Genomic DNA, 17,369 nt, shown 5'->3' on the forward strand with positions numbered 1-17,369 from the left:
AGAATTCCATTTGGGCTCTGGTGAGTGGGGCCTATTAGACTTTCAAGTGGAGATGTCAAGTAGCCTGCTGGACAAAGTTTAACTAAGCTCAGAGTGAAAGTCTGAATTAGAAATAAACATTTGGGAATCATTGGCTTAGAGTTGTTTTTCAAGTCATGACAGAGTAGAGGGTGAACAAAAGGTGCCTAAGAAATGACACTGAGGACCAAACCCTGAAGCCTTCTGAAATTGCTCTTGAAGCATGAGGAGTTTGCCAGAAAGGCAGGGAAAAGGCAATCCAGGTAGAAGAAACGGTGTGGATGAGATCTCACATACCAGAACATGGCTCTCCGTACTCTTCAAAACTGTCAAGTTCATCAAAAGCAAAGAAAGTCTGAGAAACTGTCACAGCCAAGAGGAGCCTAAGGAAATAAGACAACTAAATGTAATGTGGTATCTTGGATGAGATCTTAGAACAGAAAGAGAATATTAGGTAAAAACTAAGGACATCTGAATAAGGTCTGGACTTTAGTTAATAATAATGTTATAAGCGATATCCTATGATATCGCTTGTATGTGGAATCTATAAAAAGGGGGTACAAATGAACTTATCTACAAAACAGAAAGAGTTACAGATGTAGTAAACAAACTTATGGTTACCAGGAGGTAAGCAGGGGTGGGATAAATTGGGAGATTGGGATTGACATATATACACTACTATATATAAAAATAGATAACTAATAAGGACCTTCTGTATAGCACAGGGAACTCTACTCAATATTCTGTAACTGGGGAAAAGAATCTAAAAAGTGGATATATGTATATGTATAACTGACTCACTTTGCCGTACACCTGAAACTAACATGAGATTGTAAATCAACTATACTCCAATAAAATTAAAAAAAAAATAGACATCCTCACACCCAGTCAGACTCAATAAAGTGATTTCCATCATGAATTGGGGGGAATTCAAAAAAATTAATAATGATGTTATTAGTTAATAATTAGTTAACAGTTTAATAATTAGTTTAATTAGAAAAGATATGCCATACTATGTACATGTACATCTACATATATGTAGGATCTTAATAAGAGAGAAATAACAGAAGTTGGATGCAGAGTATAAGGAACTCTCTCTACTATCTTCTCGATTTTTCTCTAAATCTAAAACTGTTCTAAAAAATAGTCATTTAAAAAAAAGAGCATGAGCCTCACAAATGATGCCCCCCCACACACACACACTCACTCACACTCACACTCCAAGGACTATAGTACTTTGTTTCTCTGGAGAGGACTTTGACCCTGGCCAGGGTCACTCTGAATATCTCTTCACTCCTCCCCCTGGCAAGGAACAGAGGGTCCTCACCTCCACCTACTTTCTTTCTGTTCACAGAAAGAATACTCTCCTGGGGCCATATTTCATAATGAAAATGAGAAGCAGAGACTAAATGGATCAGGTAAGTCAGACCCGCCTAGAATTCCTTGGGGATGCAACCAGAGTTGATCTTTTGGTAATGCTCTGTAAAAGCACATTCCTCAGTCATAATTTTCCTAAACCCGCACCTTGTTCAGTAGCTGGCTTGGTTTTCCTCCTGCAGTAAAAGCTTTGGCACCATCTGGGTTCAAATTCCTTCTCCACTACTAACTAGTTACGTGATCTTGGGCAAGTCACTTGAGCCTTATTTTCCTCATCTCTAGAAGGGGCATAACCATGCTTGTTCAAAGAGTGGGTTAAATGAGATGAATGGTACATTAGATATAATTTCATCCTTTGAAGAATGGATATGAGATAGTGAATGCCAAATGTCTGGCATGGTGCCTGGCACTCGTGGTGGCTGGTTGTTGATAAGAAACATGATCAGTCTGGCCAATGACTGAGGTATCCAAAGATCAAAGTGTGTCACTTTGGTCCTTGGGATTCTGTGTGATGACAGGGACCTCTGAGTCAGAGCAGAAGCTGGGCCTGGGCAGTGGTCAAGGGAGAGCCAGAGACAACTTGGTTGGCAGCTGGCCTAGGTGGCACCAAGGCTGGAGAAGACACAGAGGCAGAGGGAGGTGGTATTGTGTGGCCAAGGCCCCGGCAGCCAGCTCAAGACTGATCCGCAGACACAGCCTTAAACAGAGGCCATCCAGTACCCTGGACAGCTCTGGGGGGGGGGCGGTTGGCGGTGTGTGTGGAGAGCAGTCTATAGATTTCAGGGGCATCGGTTTTGTGGGTGGAGAAGCCACCTCACCTCCCTGAGTCTCAACTACATCATCTCTAAGGTGGTATCTTGGATGGGATTCCTACATTCATGTTAACATGCTTACCTTTCAGTGTTTTCGTGAAGAGTAAATAAGATAGCGGAGAGGCAACAGAGTGGCCCATTTCTGAGGTCAGACCATCTGAGTTTGTATGACAGCTCCACACTGTGTGACCTCAGATAAACTGCTTAACCTCTCTGAGCCTGTTTCCTCTTCTGTAAATTGGAAAACTAACAGACCCTAATTCATAGGATTGTGAAGATGAAACAAAATAGGACATACAGCACATGAACATTAGTTTTTGTTTTAGAAGAAACTTAGCACACCACCAGACACAGGGTAGATAATCAAAGTTGTTGTTTTCTTATATTTTCCAAACTATCTGCTTGACTTTGCCCCTCCACCTTTAGACTCTTGGTTGGTCCTCCCATTTCTGGATGTTAAAGGAATTTCACAAAGCCAGAGAAATCAGTCTTGTGGAATCCCACGGGCTTCCCATCCCAACTTTCTTCCCCCAGCAAAGCCCCCGCTTCTCAGTGTCACCCACCACAGGATGCCTTGGAACACTTTTCAAAAAAATACCAATATATAGTGTTTGTTCTGTGCTAGCCACTGTGCTCAGAGATAGAGATAATGTGTTGGTTACCCTCATATCTGAGAGATGAGTACCATGGTTATCCCCATTTTACAGATGAGAAAACTGAGGCTCTGTGAGAATAGGTAACTAAATCGTAGGGTCACACAGCTATTAATTAGTGGTGCTGGACCTGATCCCAGGGGTGGCACTTCAGAACCCCACACCCGCTTGTAGCATTCAACAAGGCCAGCGGCCAGGGAAATAGAGAAGAGTAGGTAGGAGACCGAGGCTGGAAATCAGGACACCGGGTTCTCACCTTGGCCCTGGAACCCTGAAGCTAGGAGTTCTCATGCCAGACGCTTACCCGCGCCCAGTCTGCTGCCTGGGCAGGGATACCTACCTGGCCCCTGCCCCCTGTCCCTCCCCCGCGGGCGCCTCTGGGCCTGGCCCTCTGGCAGCCACTGTAACCTGATCCGCGGCGGGGTTTGGTTCTCGGGCAGCGTCACCGTCACGGAGGCGCTCCGACCCGGGACTGCGCTCCGACCCGGGACTGCACTCCGCGGTGCGCTCCCAGCCTGCAGTGCCGGCTTCGCAGACCCGTGCACCGGCGCATGGCGCAGAGGCTGAGCGAGCGGGTCCGGGGGCCCAGCGAGGCCACCGGCCTCTACCGGGCCGTGCTGCTCAGGTCCGGTAAGTGGGGGCAAGTCTACCCGGCCCCCCGCCTCCGGGAGAGCGCGAGGAGGTCATGGCGGGAGCACTGCCCTCAGCCCCTGGCTAGCAGGGCGCCTCGGTCCTTCTTTACTGGTCTGCTTTCCTCCTTTGCTTTCCTTCCATCCTCCGTTCTTTCATTCTTTTTAATTACTTTTTTTCTTCTTTCCTTTCATTCCTTCTTTTCTTCCTATATTCGTCCTTTTGGGGATCTACCCTTATTAGATATATTGCTTTATTCCTTTATATGCACTTGCGGTGCGCGCGCACATACGCACACTCAGTGTTCCCTGACTACAAAAGTCCCGCAAGCTTCCACCTCCTGGCCAGCCCCTTAAGCAGAGACTCACACAAAGTGGGGGAAGGAGGCATTAGTAGGCGTGGGAGAACGGACATGGGTAAGACTGGTAGCGCGCGCGGTGGGGCGTAAAGAAGCGCAAGCCCACTGGTGAAGGACTTCCAATGTCCAGTGAGGGGAAAGGGCGAGGGGGGAACAAGTTACAGGAAGGTGAGGAACGGGTTTTCTGTAGGTATGCATTTAAGGAGAAAACGATTTGGAAAGAAACACCTGGTGATTGTTTTCGAGGATGCGAGTTGGATAAGTGTTTTTTTAATTTGTCTTTTTACTCATTTGCAGTAAGCACATACTACTTTTCTACTCTGGACAATAGCTTGTTTATTTAGGAAAATGAAACAAAAGTTATATAGGGCCAGTGTGAAAATAATTTGGCCCGTACAGGGATGTAGAAAGAAGAAAAATCATGCCCGCAGTAAGCATCTGGGGTGTTTCCTTCCGGACTCTGCGCTTGGAGAGAGACGTTCAGAGGGGGTGAAAATCGGTCTCCTGCCGGCTCCCTGCCAGCTGGGGGGGTGTGATTAGAAAACGTCAAGGGCCTTGGGCTCCCGAGGCAAGCTAACCTCTGCCTTGGGCAAGGAACCTACCCCACCCGGTAGTCCTGCCCACTGACCCCTGCAGCCGAAAGCGCTAGGCGAGCCGGAGCCGCTGGCCGCGGGCCTGCAGGAGCGGCGCTCGTCCGCCGCCCGCACGTAGTCGGCTCTGGGACCGATTGGCGTTTCTTCCTTAGGTTGGCCCCGCCCCGGGGAGATCCCGCCGCGGAGTTACTGCTTGGGAGCTTTGAAACAACGGTTCTCTAAGTCCAAAAGCACGGTCTAGGCAAGACTTCAGGACTGGCGGCGCCTTCCTGGAGCGCGGTATCTTAAATCTTGGCTGAGCCAGGGCAGGCAGAAAGCGAGGAGCTCTATAATTCGAAGAGGCTGATTTCAAACCCCAGCTCCAGAAATGTCCCTACAAAACACTCTTCCTAGGTGTCTCTATCCAGTTCCTTTCTTCTCACTCAGATGAGAATAGGGTATCTCTAACCTGAAGATCCTGTGTTCCCTCTAACCTGGAACTGCAGCGGTGAGGCTCACTCAAACAGTCACATTTTCCACTCGCAACACAGCCAGAATAGCAGACATACTAGAGTCGTTCCAGGGGCCACATGTTTGCCCGGCAACTGTACCACACACAGCTGTAAGTCAGGAAGGCAGCAGAGGCTGGTCACTGGGGCCTCGTGGAGGGACCGCTTGCACTGTGCTACTGACTCAGTCTTCACAATCCTTCAAAGTCACTGCTGATTGTCATCCCCATTTCATAGATGACGACACTGAGGCTCAGAGAGCTTAAGCAGCATGCCCGTGGTCCCGCTACAGGAACTCTTCTATCCCACTAACGTGTAGAAAGCACATTCAAACTTTGGTCCATCTATGCGAAGTCTGCCCGTCTTCTGAGAATAGTAATAATGGCAAATGATTGCTGGTCACTAGCTATCGCCACTCTCTCTGACAAATACTGTAGATCTGTCTTCTCATCAACTTCATTCATTTATTCATTTAACCAATATTTGTTGACCACTATTATGCACTAAGCCCAGTGCGAGGCACGGGGATGTGCTGATAAATTAAATGGATAAGTCCCTCCTCTCAGGGAGGTAAGTACTATTAACCTCTATTTTAAAACATGAGGAAACGGAGCCTCAGAAGGTAACTTGACTTGTCTAAGGTCACACAGCCAGTCAAGGATGGAGCTGAGATCCAAACCCAGGGCCATGTGCCTCTGGAGCCACTACTCTGGCTGTCTCACACAAGGAAGAGCAAGAAGTAAGAGTGGGGTGAGGAGCCAGCTGGGCCATTTATTGAAAGAGGCAAGAGCCTCCTTCTTTTAGAAGCCCCCAAGGATGGGATTATAGAATCAAACCCAAGACGGCAGCCACGTTCATTTACAATAGCCTGGAAGCATGCACCAAGTAATATAATGCTTCGAGAAAATGTTTCATTCCAAGTTATTTTAAAATAATTTCTTAGTATTAAAGTAATACATGTTCATCATGAATGTTTTGGAAAATGGAGAATGAAGAGGGGGAAGCCTTACCCATCATCGCACTAACCATGAGCAGCCGCTGGTAATATCAGGGGAGGTCTCCTTCCAGTTTTGCTATGCGAGACTTGTGTGGGGTTGTGTGGTTCACATTGCTGAGATTGTACTGACTCTAATTTTTAATCCCATTTTTTTTCACTTGCATAAAAATCTTACTGTTTTTAAATGGGTTACTGAGATAACAGCTACCACTTTGGAACACTGACGCTGTGGCAGGCACTGTGTGAAGGGCTCCCCATGTCATACCTCCTTTATTCCTCAAAAGAATGCCCCATTTTAGAGACGAGGAAACAGGAAGTTGAAGGTCACCTAGCTACCCAACAGTGGAGCCAGGATCGGTATCTGGGTTGACACCAGAGCCCATGTTCTTAACCACTAAGATGGAAGGGTCACCTCTGGGGAATAACTCATGCTTGGCCATGCCTGGTAAGCTATGCAGTGCTGTAGTAAAGGTCCACCTGAGGCTCGTTTCCTACCTGGAGCTCAGCCCAGGTTCCTGCTAGGGAGGGAAGCATCTCTCTGCAGCATGGACCGAGGGACACCTCCCCAGGTGCCTGTGGGCATCAGCAACTGTGCTTCTCTGCACCCAGAAGGGTGGTCATAGCTTCTACTGCTGCCTGCCAAGTAGGGTTGCCAGATAAAATAGTTAAATTTGAATCTCAGATACACAATGAATGTTATTTTAGTGTGTGTCTCAAATATTATATGGGTATGCTTATGCTAAAAAAACTATTCGTTGCTTATCTGAAGTTCAAATTTAACTGGACATGCTGATTTTTTTTCTTTTTTTTTACCCATATATACACTTTTTTATATTCTTTTCCATTATGGTTTATCCCAGGAGATTGGATATAGTTCTCTGTACTATACAGTAGGACCTTGTTGTTTATCCATTCTATATGTAATAGTTTGCATCTACTAACCCCAAACTACCAGTCCATCCCTCTCTCTCCACCCCTCCCACTTGGCAACCACAAGTCTGTTCTCTATGTCTGTGAGTCTGTTTCTGTTTTGTAGATAGGTTCATTTGTGTCATATTTTAGGTTCCACATATAAGTGATATCATATGGTATTTGTCTGTCTCTTTCTGACTTACTTCACTTAGTATGATCATCTCTAGTTGCATCTGTGATGCTGCAAATGGCGTTATTTTGTTCTTTTTCATGGCTAAGTAGTATTCCATTGTATATATGTACCACATCTTCTTTATCCATTCATCTGTTGATGGACATTTAGGTTGTTTCCAGGTCCTGGCTACTGTGAATAGTGCTGCTATGAACATAGGGGTGCATGTATCTTTTTGAATTATAGTTTTGTTTGGATATATGCCCAGGAGTGGGATTGCTGAATCATATGGTGTTCTATTTTTAGTTTCCTGAGGAACCTCCATACTGTTTTCCATAGTAGCTGCACCAACTTACATTCCCACCAACAGTGCAAGAGGGTTCCCTTTTCTCCACACCCTCTCCAGCATTTGTTATTTGTAGGCTTTTTGATGATGGCCATTCTGACCGGTGTGAGGTGATACCTCATTGTAGATTTGATTTGCATTTCTCTAATGATTAGTGACGTTGCACATCTTTTCATGCGCCTACTGGCCATCTGTATGTCTTCTCTGGAGAAATGTCTTAGATCTTCTGCCCATTTTTCAATTGGGTTGTTTATTTTTTTGTTGTTGTATGAGCTGTATTTGTTGTTGTTTGTATATTTTGGAGATTAAGCCTTTGACAGCTGCGTCACTGGCAAATATTTTCTCCCATTCTGTAGGTTGTCTTTCCCTTTTTTTATGGTTTCCTTTGCTGTGCAAAAGCTTTTAAATTTAATTAGGTCCCTCATTTGTTTAGTTTTGTCTTTATTTCTATTGCTTTGCGAGACTGACCTAAGAAAACATTGGTACGATTTGTGTCAGAGAATGTTTTGCGTATGCTCTCTTCTAGGAGTTTTACGGTGTCATGTCTTACGTTTAAGTCTTTAAGCCATTTTGAGTTTATTTTTGTGCATGGTGTGAGGGCGTGTTCTAACTTCATTGATTTACATGCATGGACATGCCGCATTTTTGTTAGCTACATTTGGCAAGCCCACTGCCAGGCATTATGGAAGTTTGCTTGGCTTGACAAGCCATGGTCTGCCCAGGTTCCCCTCTACACACACCCACTCACATACTCACATCCCTTTCCCCGTGCCTCGATCTACTGTCCATATTTTGTCTAGCTACAAGTGAATTAAAATATGCTGGAGGTTGGGGGCACCCCAGGGTCCTTCTGCAGCTAAGAGACCAGATTAACCATGCCTGACTGCAGCTGGGTTGAGAGCCAGCTTTCTGAAATAAGACTCTTGGTTCTTCCCCACTCCCTTGCACTTTCCTGTTTCCATGCTTGAAATCCCTCCACCGGGTAAATTCTTCCTGGTTCAAACTCGTTGTAAAGGCAACGCTCATTCCTTTTATAATCTCTCCACGGATCCCATGACAAGTTTTCTTGCCAGTACAGCTTCTCCTGCCATGTCCTTTGAAAAGAGCATGTTGGGGGTGGGGGAAGGTTGGATCCTAAGGCTATTTTGTGGGTGGCTTCTCAGAAACCTCATTGAGACCTTGAAAAAGGGGCCTTGGAGATTTAGACTGAATACAGGGCTGAGGAGTAAGTTTGGAGTTGCCATGGAAACTTCGTGTCTGATGTTTGTAGGCCCAGATAAGCTGCTGCAGGTGTCTGTCAGCTGGGAGAAAGGGTGGGGCGGGGGGGGGGAATTAAAGGAAAAGAGGTTTTTGGAGTTTAAATGCAAGCTGCAGCCCTAGCCCACTATAGCTGCAGGAAAATTCCTCAGCTTCCACGCATGAATGCCTCTCCTGGTTTTCACTACCCCCTTCTTTTTAGCTCCTCTAGCTCCCAAGAAAACAAACTTCAGAGGGACAGAAGGGGAGTGTGGGACAGGTGTGCTCAGCCTCCAGGATCCCCTTTCATTCCTCCAGGGGCTGAGCAAAAATTCGGATCCTCAGGCCCCTGCAGTCCAGAGTCTTACCTTATGGGAGAATGGGAGGGCCTCCGTCAAAAGCCACATAGACCAAGGCAGGAGGCAGGAACCGGGGTTGAATTTGGCCATTACCTGGAGTAAACTCTTAAAAGCCTCATTTGACCAAAAGGCCTCTATTTTACAATATGCAAAATGTACATGACTGAACCAGATGTGACTTTTAACTATGGTTAGTTGGAAAAGGTTGCTCTTTCCCATATTTTTCACCTTTATTGTTTTGTTCCGATAACAAAAGAAATATATGCTTTTTTTTTTTAAAGCTAAAAACATTACAGAAATATTGAGATAAAGGATAAGGACCTGTAATTTTCTGCTGTAGAATAGTGGTGCTAAATGTAAGCAGATCCCCTGGGGACATGTTAAAATTCCAGACTCCTAGGCCCCTCCCTCATAGATTCTAATACAGTGATCCAGAAACATGACCCAGTAATTCCATTTTAACCCTCATTCCGACTGCAGGCTAGTAATGACATTTGAGATACGTTGGTCTAGAACTGACTTCCATTAACAGTTCAGTGTATACGCCTCCAGATTGGTTCTCTATGCATATACTAACTTTTTTATCTTGGAAAAAAAGGGTAGAGGAATCAGACTATATATGATTTTGCTCTTTGATTTTTCACCAAACATGTAGAAGACATCTTTTTAGGGTAATAAATAGATGTGCTATTGATGGCATCCCATTATGGGCCGTAGCATAATTTCTTACTGATGGGGTATGGCTTGAGAAATGGTGGCTTGACCTCATATACAGTTACATGCACACACACGTGCTCACACACGTGCACAGACACAGCAAGATGGTGCTGTCACAAGCTCAGGGACATCAACATCTTTGGTGTCTGCAAGTCAATACTAGTTATTGAGCACCTTGCTACTGGGACAGAAATACTAAGAGGAATAAGGTGAGGCCCCGGCCCTCAGGCTGGTGGTCTGGTGGGTGAGGCTGGTGGGTTTGTGCACAGGTTGGACCATGAGAAGAGCTTTAGTGGAAGAAGGACAGTGAGTCCCAGCTGCCTGGGGAAAATGGCACCCAACCTTGCGGGATTCCTGCCCAGCTCTCCTTGGCTCTCAATTGCTCTGGGGCTGCCATCAGAATCTTCCAAGAAAGGGAACACAAAGTGGGGATGGAGGACATGGCTGGTATGAGGACTGAGAGTCTGCTTCTCTGGAGTGAGAGGGACTGTGGGGTCTGTCCGCCTCAGGCGGTGAGCAGAGTCCTCCCGCCCAAGGATCCATCTTGTTCCTCCACCTGTCAGAGGACACTGGGATTGGTTCAGACAAGCCACTGTGGGCCCTGGGACATGCCCCAAGTACTAGTCATTTGCACAGCAGGACAACACGTGGGTGGGGACCAGAGGCAGTGAAGAGTGCTTGACAAGAATCTGGTTGCGGTCTTCCACCATCAGAGTTCAGTGAAGTTAAGCCACAGCACGATGGGGAGCTGCGGGAGGCACCACTCAAAGTACCTTAAGAGAAACAATTAGGAAGGAGAAACAACTCGAGGATTTGGGACCCTGCAAATTGAAGTGGCTCCAGAATGGGGGGCTTGGCCACAGCTCCCAGGTCATGCAGACCTGCCTGCCCCTTCTTCCTTCTATCTCCCTCATACCCCGCACTCCACCCCACCGGCCTCCTTCCATCATGCCCAGCTCCTTCCCTCGCTGGGGCCTTTCCACTAGCTCTTCCCACTCTCTGGAATGCTCTCCTCCTCACCATTCCAGCCTCCCTAAAATGTCGCCTCCCCACTGTCCACCCTACCTCAGTTCCCAGTCCCTCCCTTGCGCCTTGCCCAGTCTTGCTTTCATCACAGTGTTCATTGCAGCTCTACATTTTCTTGTCTGTCTCCTTATTTTTTTGTCTGAACCCCATCTTGAAAGTAGGTTACCTGAGCACAGGGATACTGTCTCATTTACACTGGGAACAGTGCCAGGAACACAGTAGGTACTCAATAAATGTTGGTTAAATGAATAACATAGGCCAAAGAGGATCAAAACTGCATTTTTAGAGTTTATTTACAATACTGTGTTAGTTTTAGGTGTACAGCAAAGTGATTCAGTTATATATATAACATGGCTGAATACATGTACACATAAATCTATTCTTTTTCAGATTCTTTTCCATTATAAGTTATTATAAGATATTGAATGTAGTTCCATGTGCTATACAGTAAATCCTTATTGTTTATCCATTTTAAATATAGTAGGATGTATCTTTTGATCCCATACTCCTAATTTGTCCCCCCACCCCACCTCATTCTTTGGTAACCATAATTTTCTGTGTCTGTGAGTCTGTTTGTTATGTAAATAAGTCCATTTGTATTACTTTTTAGATTCCACATTTAACCCAACAATATTGGGTTGCCCAAAAAGCTCATTTGGGTTTTCTGTAACATCATAGGAAAAACCCAAATGAACTTTTTGGCCAACCCAAATATAATACTGCTCCTTCCCTGTCTGACTTACTTCACTTAGTATGATAATCTCTAGGACCATCCATGTGGCTGCAAATGGCAACATTTCACTCTTTTTTTTTTTTTTAATTTTTATTGGAGTACAGATGATTTGCAATGTTGTGTTACTTTCGGGTGTACAGCAAAGTGAATCAGTTATACATATACATATATCCACTCTTTTTTTTTTCTTAGATTCTTTTCCCATATAGGCCATCACAGACTATTGAGAAGAGTTCCCTGTGCTATACAGCAGGTTCTTATTAATTATCTATTTTATGTATAGTAGTGTGTATATGTCAATCCCAATCTCCCAGTTTATCCCTCCCACCCCCATCCCCTAGTAATCATAAGTTTGTTTTCTACATTTGTGACTCTACTTCTGTTTTGTATATAAGTTTGTTTGTACCCTTTTTCTTAGATTCCACATATAAGTGGTATCATATATTTGTCTTTCTGTGTCTGACTTACTTCACTCAGTATGACAATCTCTAGGTCCATCCATGTTCCTGCAAATGGTATTATTTCATTCTTTTTTTATGGCTGGGTAGTATTCCATTGTCCATATGTACCACATCTTCTTTATCCATTTCTCTGTTGATGGACATTTAGGTTGTTTCCATGTCTCAGCTGCTATAAATAGTGCTGCAGTGAACACTGGGGTGCATGTATCTTTTTGAATTGTGGTTTTCTACGGATGTACGCCCAGGAGTGGGATTGCTAGATCATATGGTATTTCTATATTTAGTTTTTTAAGGAACTGCCATACTGTTCTCCATAGTGGTTGTACCAATTTACATTCCCCACAACAGTGTAGGAGGGTTTCCTTTTCTCCACACCCTCTCCAGCATTTATTGTTTGTAGACTTTTTGATGGTGGCCACTCTGACCGGTGTGAAGTGATACCTCATTGTAGTTTTGATTTGCGTTTCTCTAAAAATTAGTGATGTTGAGCATCTTTTCATGTGCTTTTTGGCCATCTGTATATCTTTTTCGGAGAAATGTCTACTGAGATCTTCTGCCCATTTTATGATCAGGTTGTTTGTTTTTTTGACATAGAGCTGCATGAACTGTTTGTATATTTTGGAGACTAATACCTTGTTGGTTGCTTTGTTTGCAAATATTTTCTCCCATTCTGTGGGTTGTCTTTTTCATTTTGTTTATGGTTTCCTTTGCTGTGCAGAAGCTTTTAAGTTTAATTAGGTCCCATTTGTTTATTTTTGTTTTTATTGTCATTACTCCAGGAGGTGGATCAAAAATGATATTGCTGTGATTTCTGGCAAAGAGTGTTCTGCCTATGTTTTCCTCTAAGAGTTTGATAGTATCCAGCCTTACATTTAGGTCTTTGATCCATTTTGAGTTTATTTTTGTGTATGGTGTTATGTTCTAATTTCAATCTTTTCATGTAGCTGTCCAGTTTTCCCAGCAGCACTTGTTGAAGAGACTGTCTTTTCTCCACTGTATATTCTTGCCTCCTTTGAAGTAGATTTATTGACCATAGGTGCATGGGGCTTATTTCTGGGCTTTCTGTCCTGTTCCACTGATCTACATTTCTGGGGTTTTTGCCAGTACCATACAGTTTTGATAATTGTAGCTCTGTGGTATAGTCTGAAGTCAGGGAGTCTGATTCCTCCAGCTTCATTTTTCTTTCTCAGGATTGCTTAGGCTATTCAGGATCTTTTGTGTTTCCATATAAATTAAAAAATTTTTTGTTCTAGTTCTCTGAAAAATGCCATTGGTAATTTGATAGGGATTGCACCAAATCTGTAGACTGCCTTGGGTAGTATAGTCATTTTGACAATATTGAGTCTTCCAATCCAAAAACACAGGATATCCTTCCATCTATTTGTGTCATCTTTGATTTCTTTCATCAATGTCATATAGTTTTCAGAGTACAGGTCTTTTGTCTCCTTAGGTAGCTTTATTCCTGGGTATTTTATTCTTTTTGATGTGATTGTAAATGGGATTGTTTCCTTAATTTCTCTTTCTGATCTTTTGTTGTTACTGTATAGGAATGCAAGAGATTTCTGTGTATTAATTTTGTACCCTGCAACTTTACCAAATTCATTGATGAGCTCTAATACTTTTCTGGTAGCATCTTTAGGATTTTCTAAATAGTAAATAGTATCATGTCATCTGCAAACAGTGGCAGTTGTATTTCTTCTTTTCCATTTTGGATTCCTTTTGTTTCTTTTTCTTCTCTGATTGCCACGGCTAGGACTTCCAAAACTATGTTGAATAAATGTGGTGACAGTGGACATCCTTGCCTTGTTCCTGACCTTAGAGGAAATGCTTTCAGCTTTCCACCAATGAGAATGATGTTAGCTGTGGGTCTGTCATATATGGCCTTTATTATGTTGAGTTAACTTCCCTCTATTCCAACTTTTTTTTTTATCATTAATGGGTGTTGAATTTTGTCAAAAGCTTTTTCTGCATCTATTGAGATGATCATACGGTTTTTATTCTTCAGTTTCTTAATGTGGTGTATGTACCACACTGATTGATTTTCAGATATTGAAGAATCCTTGCAACCCTGGGATAAATCCCACTTGATCATGGTGTATGATCCTTTTAATGTGTTGTTGGATTTGGTTTGCTAGTATTTTGTTGAGGATTCTTGAGTGTATGTTCATCAGTGATACCTTTGTGTGGTTTTGCTATCAGGGTGATGGTGGCCTCATAGAATGAGTTTGGGAGTGTTCCTCTGCAATTGTTTTGGAAGAGTTTTAGAAGGATAGGTGTTAACTATTCTCTAAATGTTTGATAGAATTGGCCTGTGATGAAGCCACCTGGTCCTGGATTTTGTTTGTTGGAAGTTTGTAAGTCACTGTTTCAAGTTCAGTACTTGTGATTGGTCTGTTCATATTTTCTATTTCTTCCTGGTTCAGTCTTGGAAGGTTGTACCTTTCTAAGAATTTGTCCATTTCTTCTAGGTTGTCCATTTTATTGGCATATAGTTGCTTGTAGTAGTCCCTTATGATCCTTTGTATTTCTGTGGTGTCAGTTGTAACTTCTCCTTATTGATTTCTATTTTATTGATTTGAGTCTTCTCCCTTTTTTTCTTGATGAGTCTGGCTGAAAGTTTATCAATTTTCTTTATCTTCTCAAAGAACCAGCTTTTGGTTTCATTGATCTTTTCTATTGTTTTCCTCATCTCTATTTCATTTATTTCCGCTCTGATGTTTATGATTTCTTTCCTTCTACTAACTTTGGGTTTTGTTTGTTCTTTCTTTAGTTGCTTTAGGTGTAAGGTTAGGTTGTTTGTTTGAGATTTTTCTTATTTCCTGAGGTAAGATTGTATTGATATAAACTTCCCTCTTAGAACTGATTTTGTTGCATCCCATAGGTTTTGGATCATCATGCTTTCATTTTCATTTGTCTCTAGGTATTTTATTTCCTCTTTATTTCTTCAGTGATCCATTGGTTGTTTAGTAGCATGTTGTTTTGCCTCCACGTGTTTGTGGTTTTTACAGTTTTTCTTCCTGTAATTGATTTCTAATCTCAAAGCATTGTGGTTGGAAAAGATGCTTGATATGAGTTCAGTTTTCTTAAATTTACTGAGACTTGCTTTGTGGCCCAGCATGTGATCAGTCCTGGAGATCGTTCCATGTGCACTTGGGAAGAATGTGTATTCTTCACCTTTTGGATGGAATGTTCTATAAATATCAATTATGTCCATCTGGTCTAATGTGTCATTTAAGGCCTATGTGCCCTTATTGATTGTCTGGATGATCTGTTCATTGATGTAAGTGGGTTATTAAAGTCCCCCACTATTATTGTGTTACTGTCAATTTCTCCTTTTATGGCTGTTAGCATTTGCCTTATATATTGAGGTGCTCCTAAATTGGGTGCATATATGTTTACAAACTGTTATATGTAGTGTCCTTCCTCGTCTCATGTAACAGTCTTTATTTTAAAGTCTGTTTTGTCTGATATGAGTGTTGCTACTCCAGTTCTCTTTTGATTTCCATTTGCATGGAATACCTTTTTCCATCCCCTCACTTTTAGTCTGTATGTGTCCCTAGATATGAAGTGGGTCTGTTGTAGACAGCATATACACAGGTTTTGTTTCTGTACCCATTCCGCTAGTCTGCGTCTTTTGGTTGGAGCATTTAATGCCTTTACATTTAAGGTAATTATCGATATGTATGTTCTTATAGCCATTTTGTTAAGTGTTCTGGATTTATTTTTGTAGGTCTTTTTTCTCTCCTTCCTCTTTTGTTCTCTTGTGATTTGATGACTATCTTTAGTGTTGTGTTTGGATTGCTTTTTCTTTTTTTGTGTGTGTATCTCTTGTAGATTTTTGGTTTGTGCTTACCATGAGCTTTTTTTTTTTTTTTTTACCATGAGCTTTTGATATAGCATTCTCTCTCTCTCTCTCTCTCTCTCTCTCTCTATATATATATATATATATATATATATAATTTCTCTGCTGTCTCATTTTGTCAAACTTTCTGTGTTGGGGGTCTCCTTTCCAGTCTGCAGGATCGTAGTTCCTCTTGCTGCTGGTGTCTGGCCCCTGGTGTGTGAGGTTGGCACAGGGGCTTCCTGCAAGCTTCCTGGTAGGAGGGACTGGTGCCTGCCCACTGGTGGGTGGAGCTGGGTTTTGTCCCTCTTGTGGGCAGGACTGTGTCAAAGGGTATGTTTAGCGGTGCCTGTGAGCTCAGTACAACTTTAAGCAGCCTGTCTACTGATGGGTGGGGCTGTGTTACCCCCCTGCTGGTGGTTTGGCCTGAGGCATCCCAACACTGGAGCCTGCAGGCTGTTGGGTGAGGCCAGGTCTCAGTGCCAAAATGGCAACCTCTGGGAGAGCTCATGCTGATTAATATTCCTTTGGCCTCTGCCACCAGTGTCCTTGCCCCCACAGTGAGCCACAGCCAACCCCCGCCTCCCCAAGAGACACTCCAAGACCCACAGGTAGGTCTAGCCCAGGGGCCAGTGAAGTCACTGCTTTGTGCTGGGTCCCGGTGCACATAAAATCTTGTGTGCGCCCTCCGAGAGTGGAGTCTGTGTTTTCCCCAGTCCTATGGAGCTCCTGCATTCAAGTCCTGTTGGCCTTCAAAGCCAAATGCTCTAGGGGCTCCTCCTCCCAATGCCAGACCCTCAGGCTGGGGAGCCTGACATGGGGCTCAGAACTCTCACTCCTGTGGGTGAACCTCTGAAATATAATTATTTTTCAGTTTGTGGGTTGCCCACCTGATAGGCATGGGATTTCATTATATCACAAAAGTGCCCCTTCTACTGTCTTATTGTGGCTTCTTCTTTGTCCTTGGATGTAACATATGTGTTTTGGTAGGTTCCAGTCTTTTTCGTCAATGGTTGTTCAGCAGTTTTTTGTGATTTTGGTGTTTTCATGAGAGGAGGTGAGCTCAAGTCCTTCTACTCCACCATCTTGTCTGGAATCGAGGGGCTGCTTTTAGTTTGGATGCTTGATGCCTCTTTCCTCCGTGTGTGCTGGCTGTTATCCCCTTGATATGGGGTGTATAGGTGAAGCGGCCCCATGTACACTCCCTGTACAGTGGAGGTGGTGATTGGCACCTGTGTGCAGGTCTCCCAGAGGTGTCAGTGGCCTGCATGCCCCTGGGACAGTAGGGGCAGCAGCTGGCACCCACTCCCATGTCTCCCAGCAGTAACGATGGCCCACACACTCCTGAGACAGCAGAGGCAGTGGTTGATGCCTCTTTGCCACCCATGCACACTCCCCAGACGGCAAGGGCAGTGACTAGTGCCTGCTTCTGGGTCTCCTAGCACCTGCTCCGGCTCCTCTAGTGGCGGTGGCAGCAGCCCGTGCCCTCCCAGGACAGCAGGAACAGTGACCAGAGCCCACTTGCAGGTCTCTTAGCAGCGGCCATGGCCACGCCCACCTCTGGAACCCACCACACGGGTGGTGGCAGCTTGCACCCACCTCCAGAGCTCAGGTAGGTAGTGTCCTGTTGCCTGAGTGAT

General features: G+C 44.0%; 1 protein-coding gene across 2 annotated transcripts in view; it reads left to right on the top strand.

Moving 5' to 3' along the window:
• Positions 1-17,369, top strand: part of FAM107A (family with sequence similarity 107 member A) — a 79,332-nt gene that overhangs the window by 39,750 nt on the left and 22,213 nt on the right. The window contains exon 2 of one of the 2 annotated variants that reach the window (XM_032650174.1): positions 1,373-1,436. In XM_032650174.1, the coding sequence (XP_032506065.1) occupies positions 1,373-1,436 (64 nt within the window). Of the gene's footprint in view, positions 1-1,372; positions 1,437-3,285; positions 3,491-17,369 lie in introns of those variants that run through there. The other variant, XM_032650176.1, reaches the window with a different exon arrangement.

This window comes from Phocoena sinus, chromosome 11 (assembly GCF_008692025.1).
Source record: "Phocoena sinus isolate mPhoSin1 chromosome 11, mPhoSin1.pri, whole genome shotgun sequence".
Lineage (NCBI taxonomy): Eukaryota > Metazoa > Chordata > Mammalia > Artiodactyla > Phocoenidae > Phocoena > Phocoena sinus.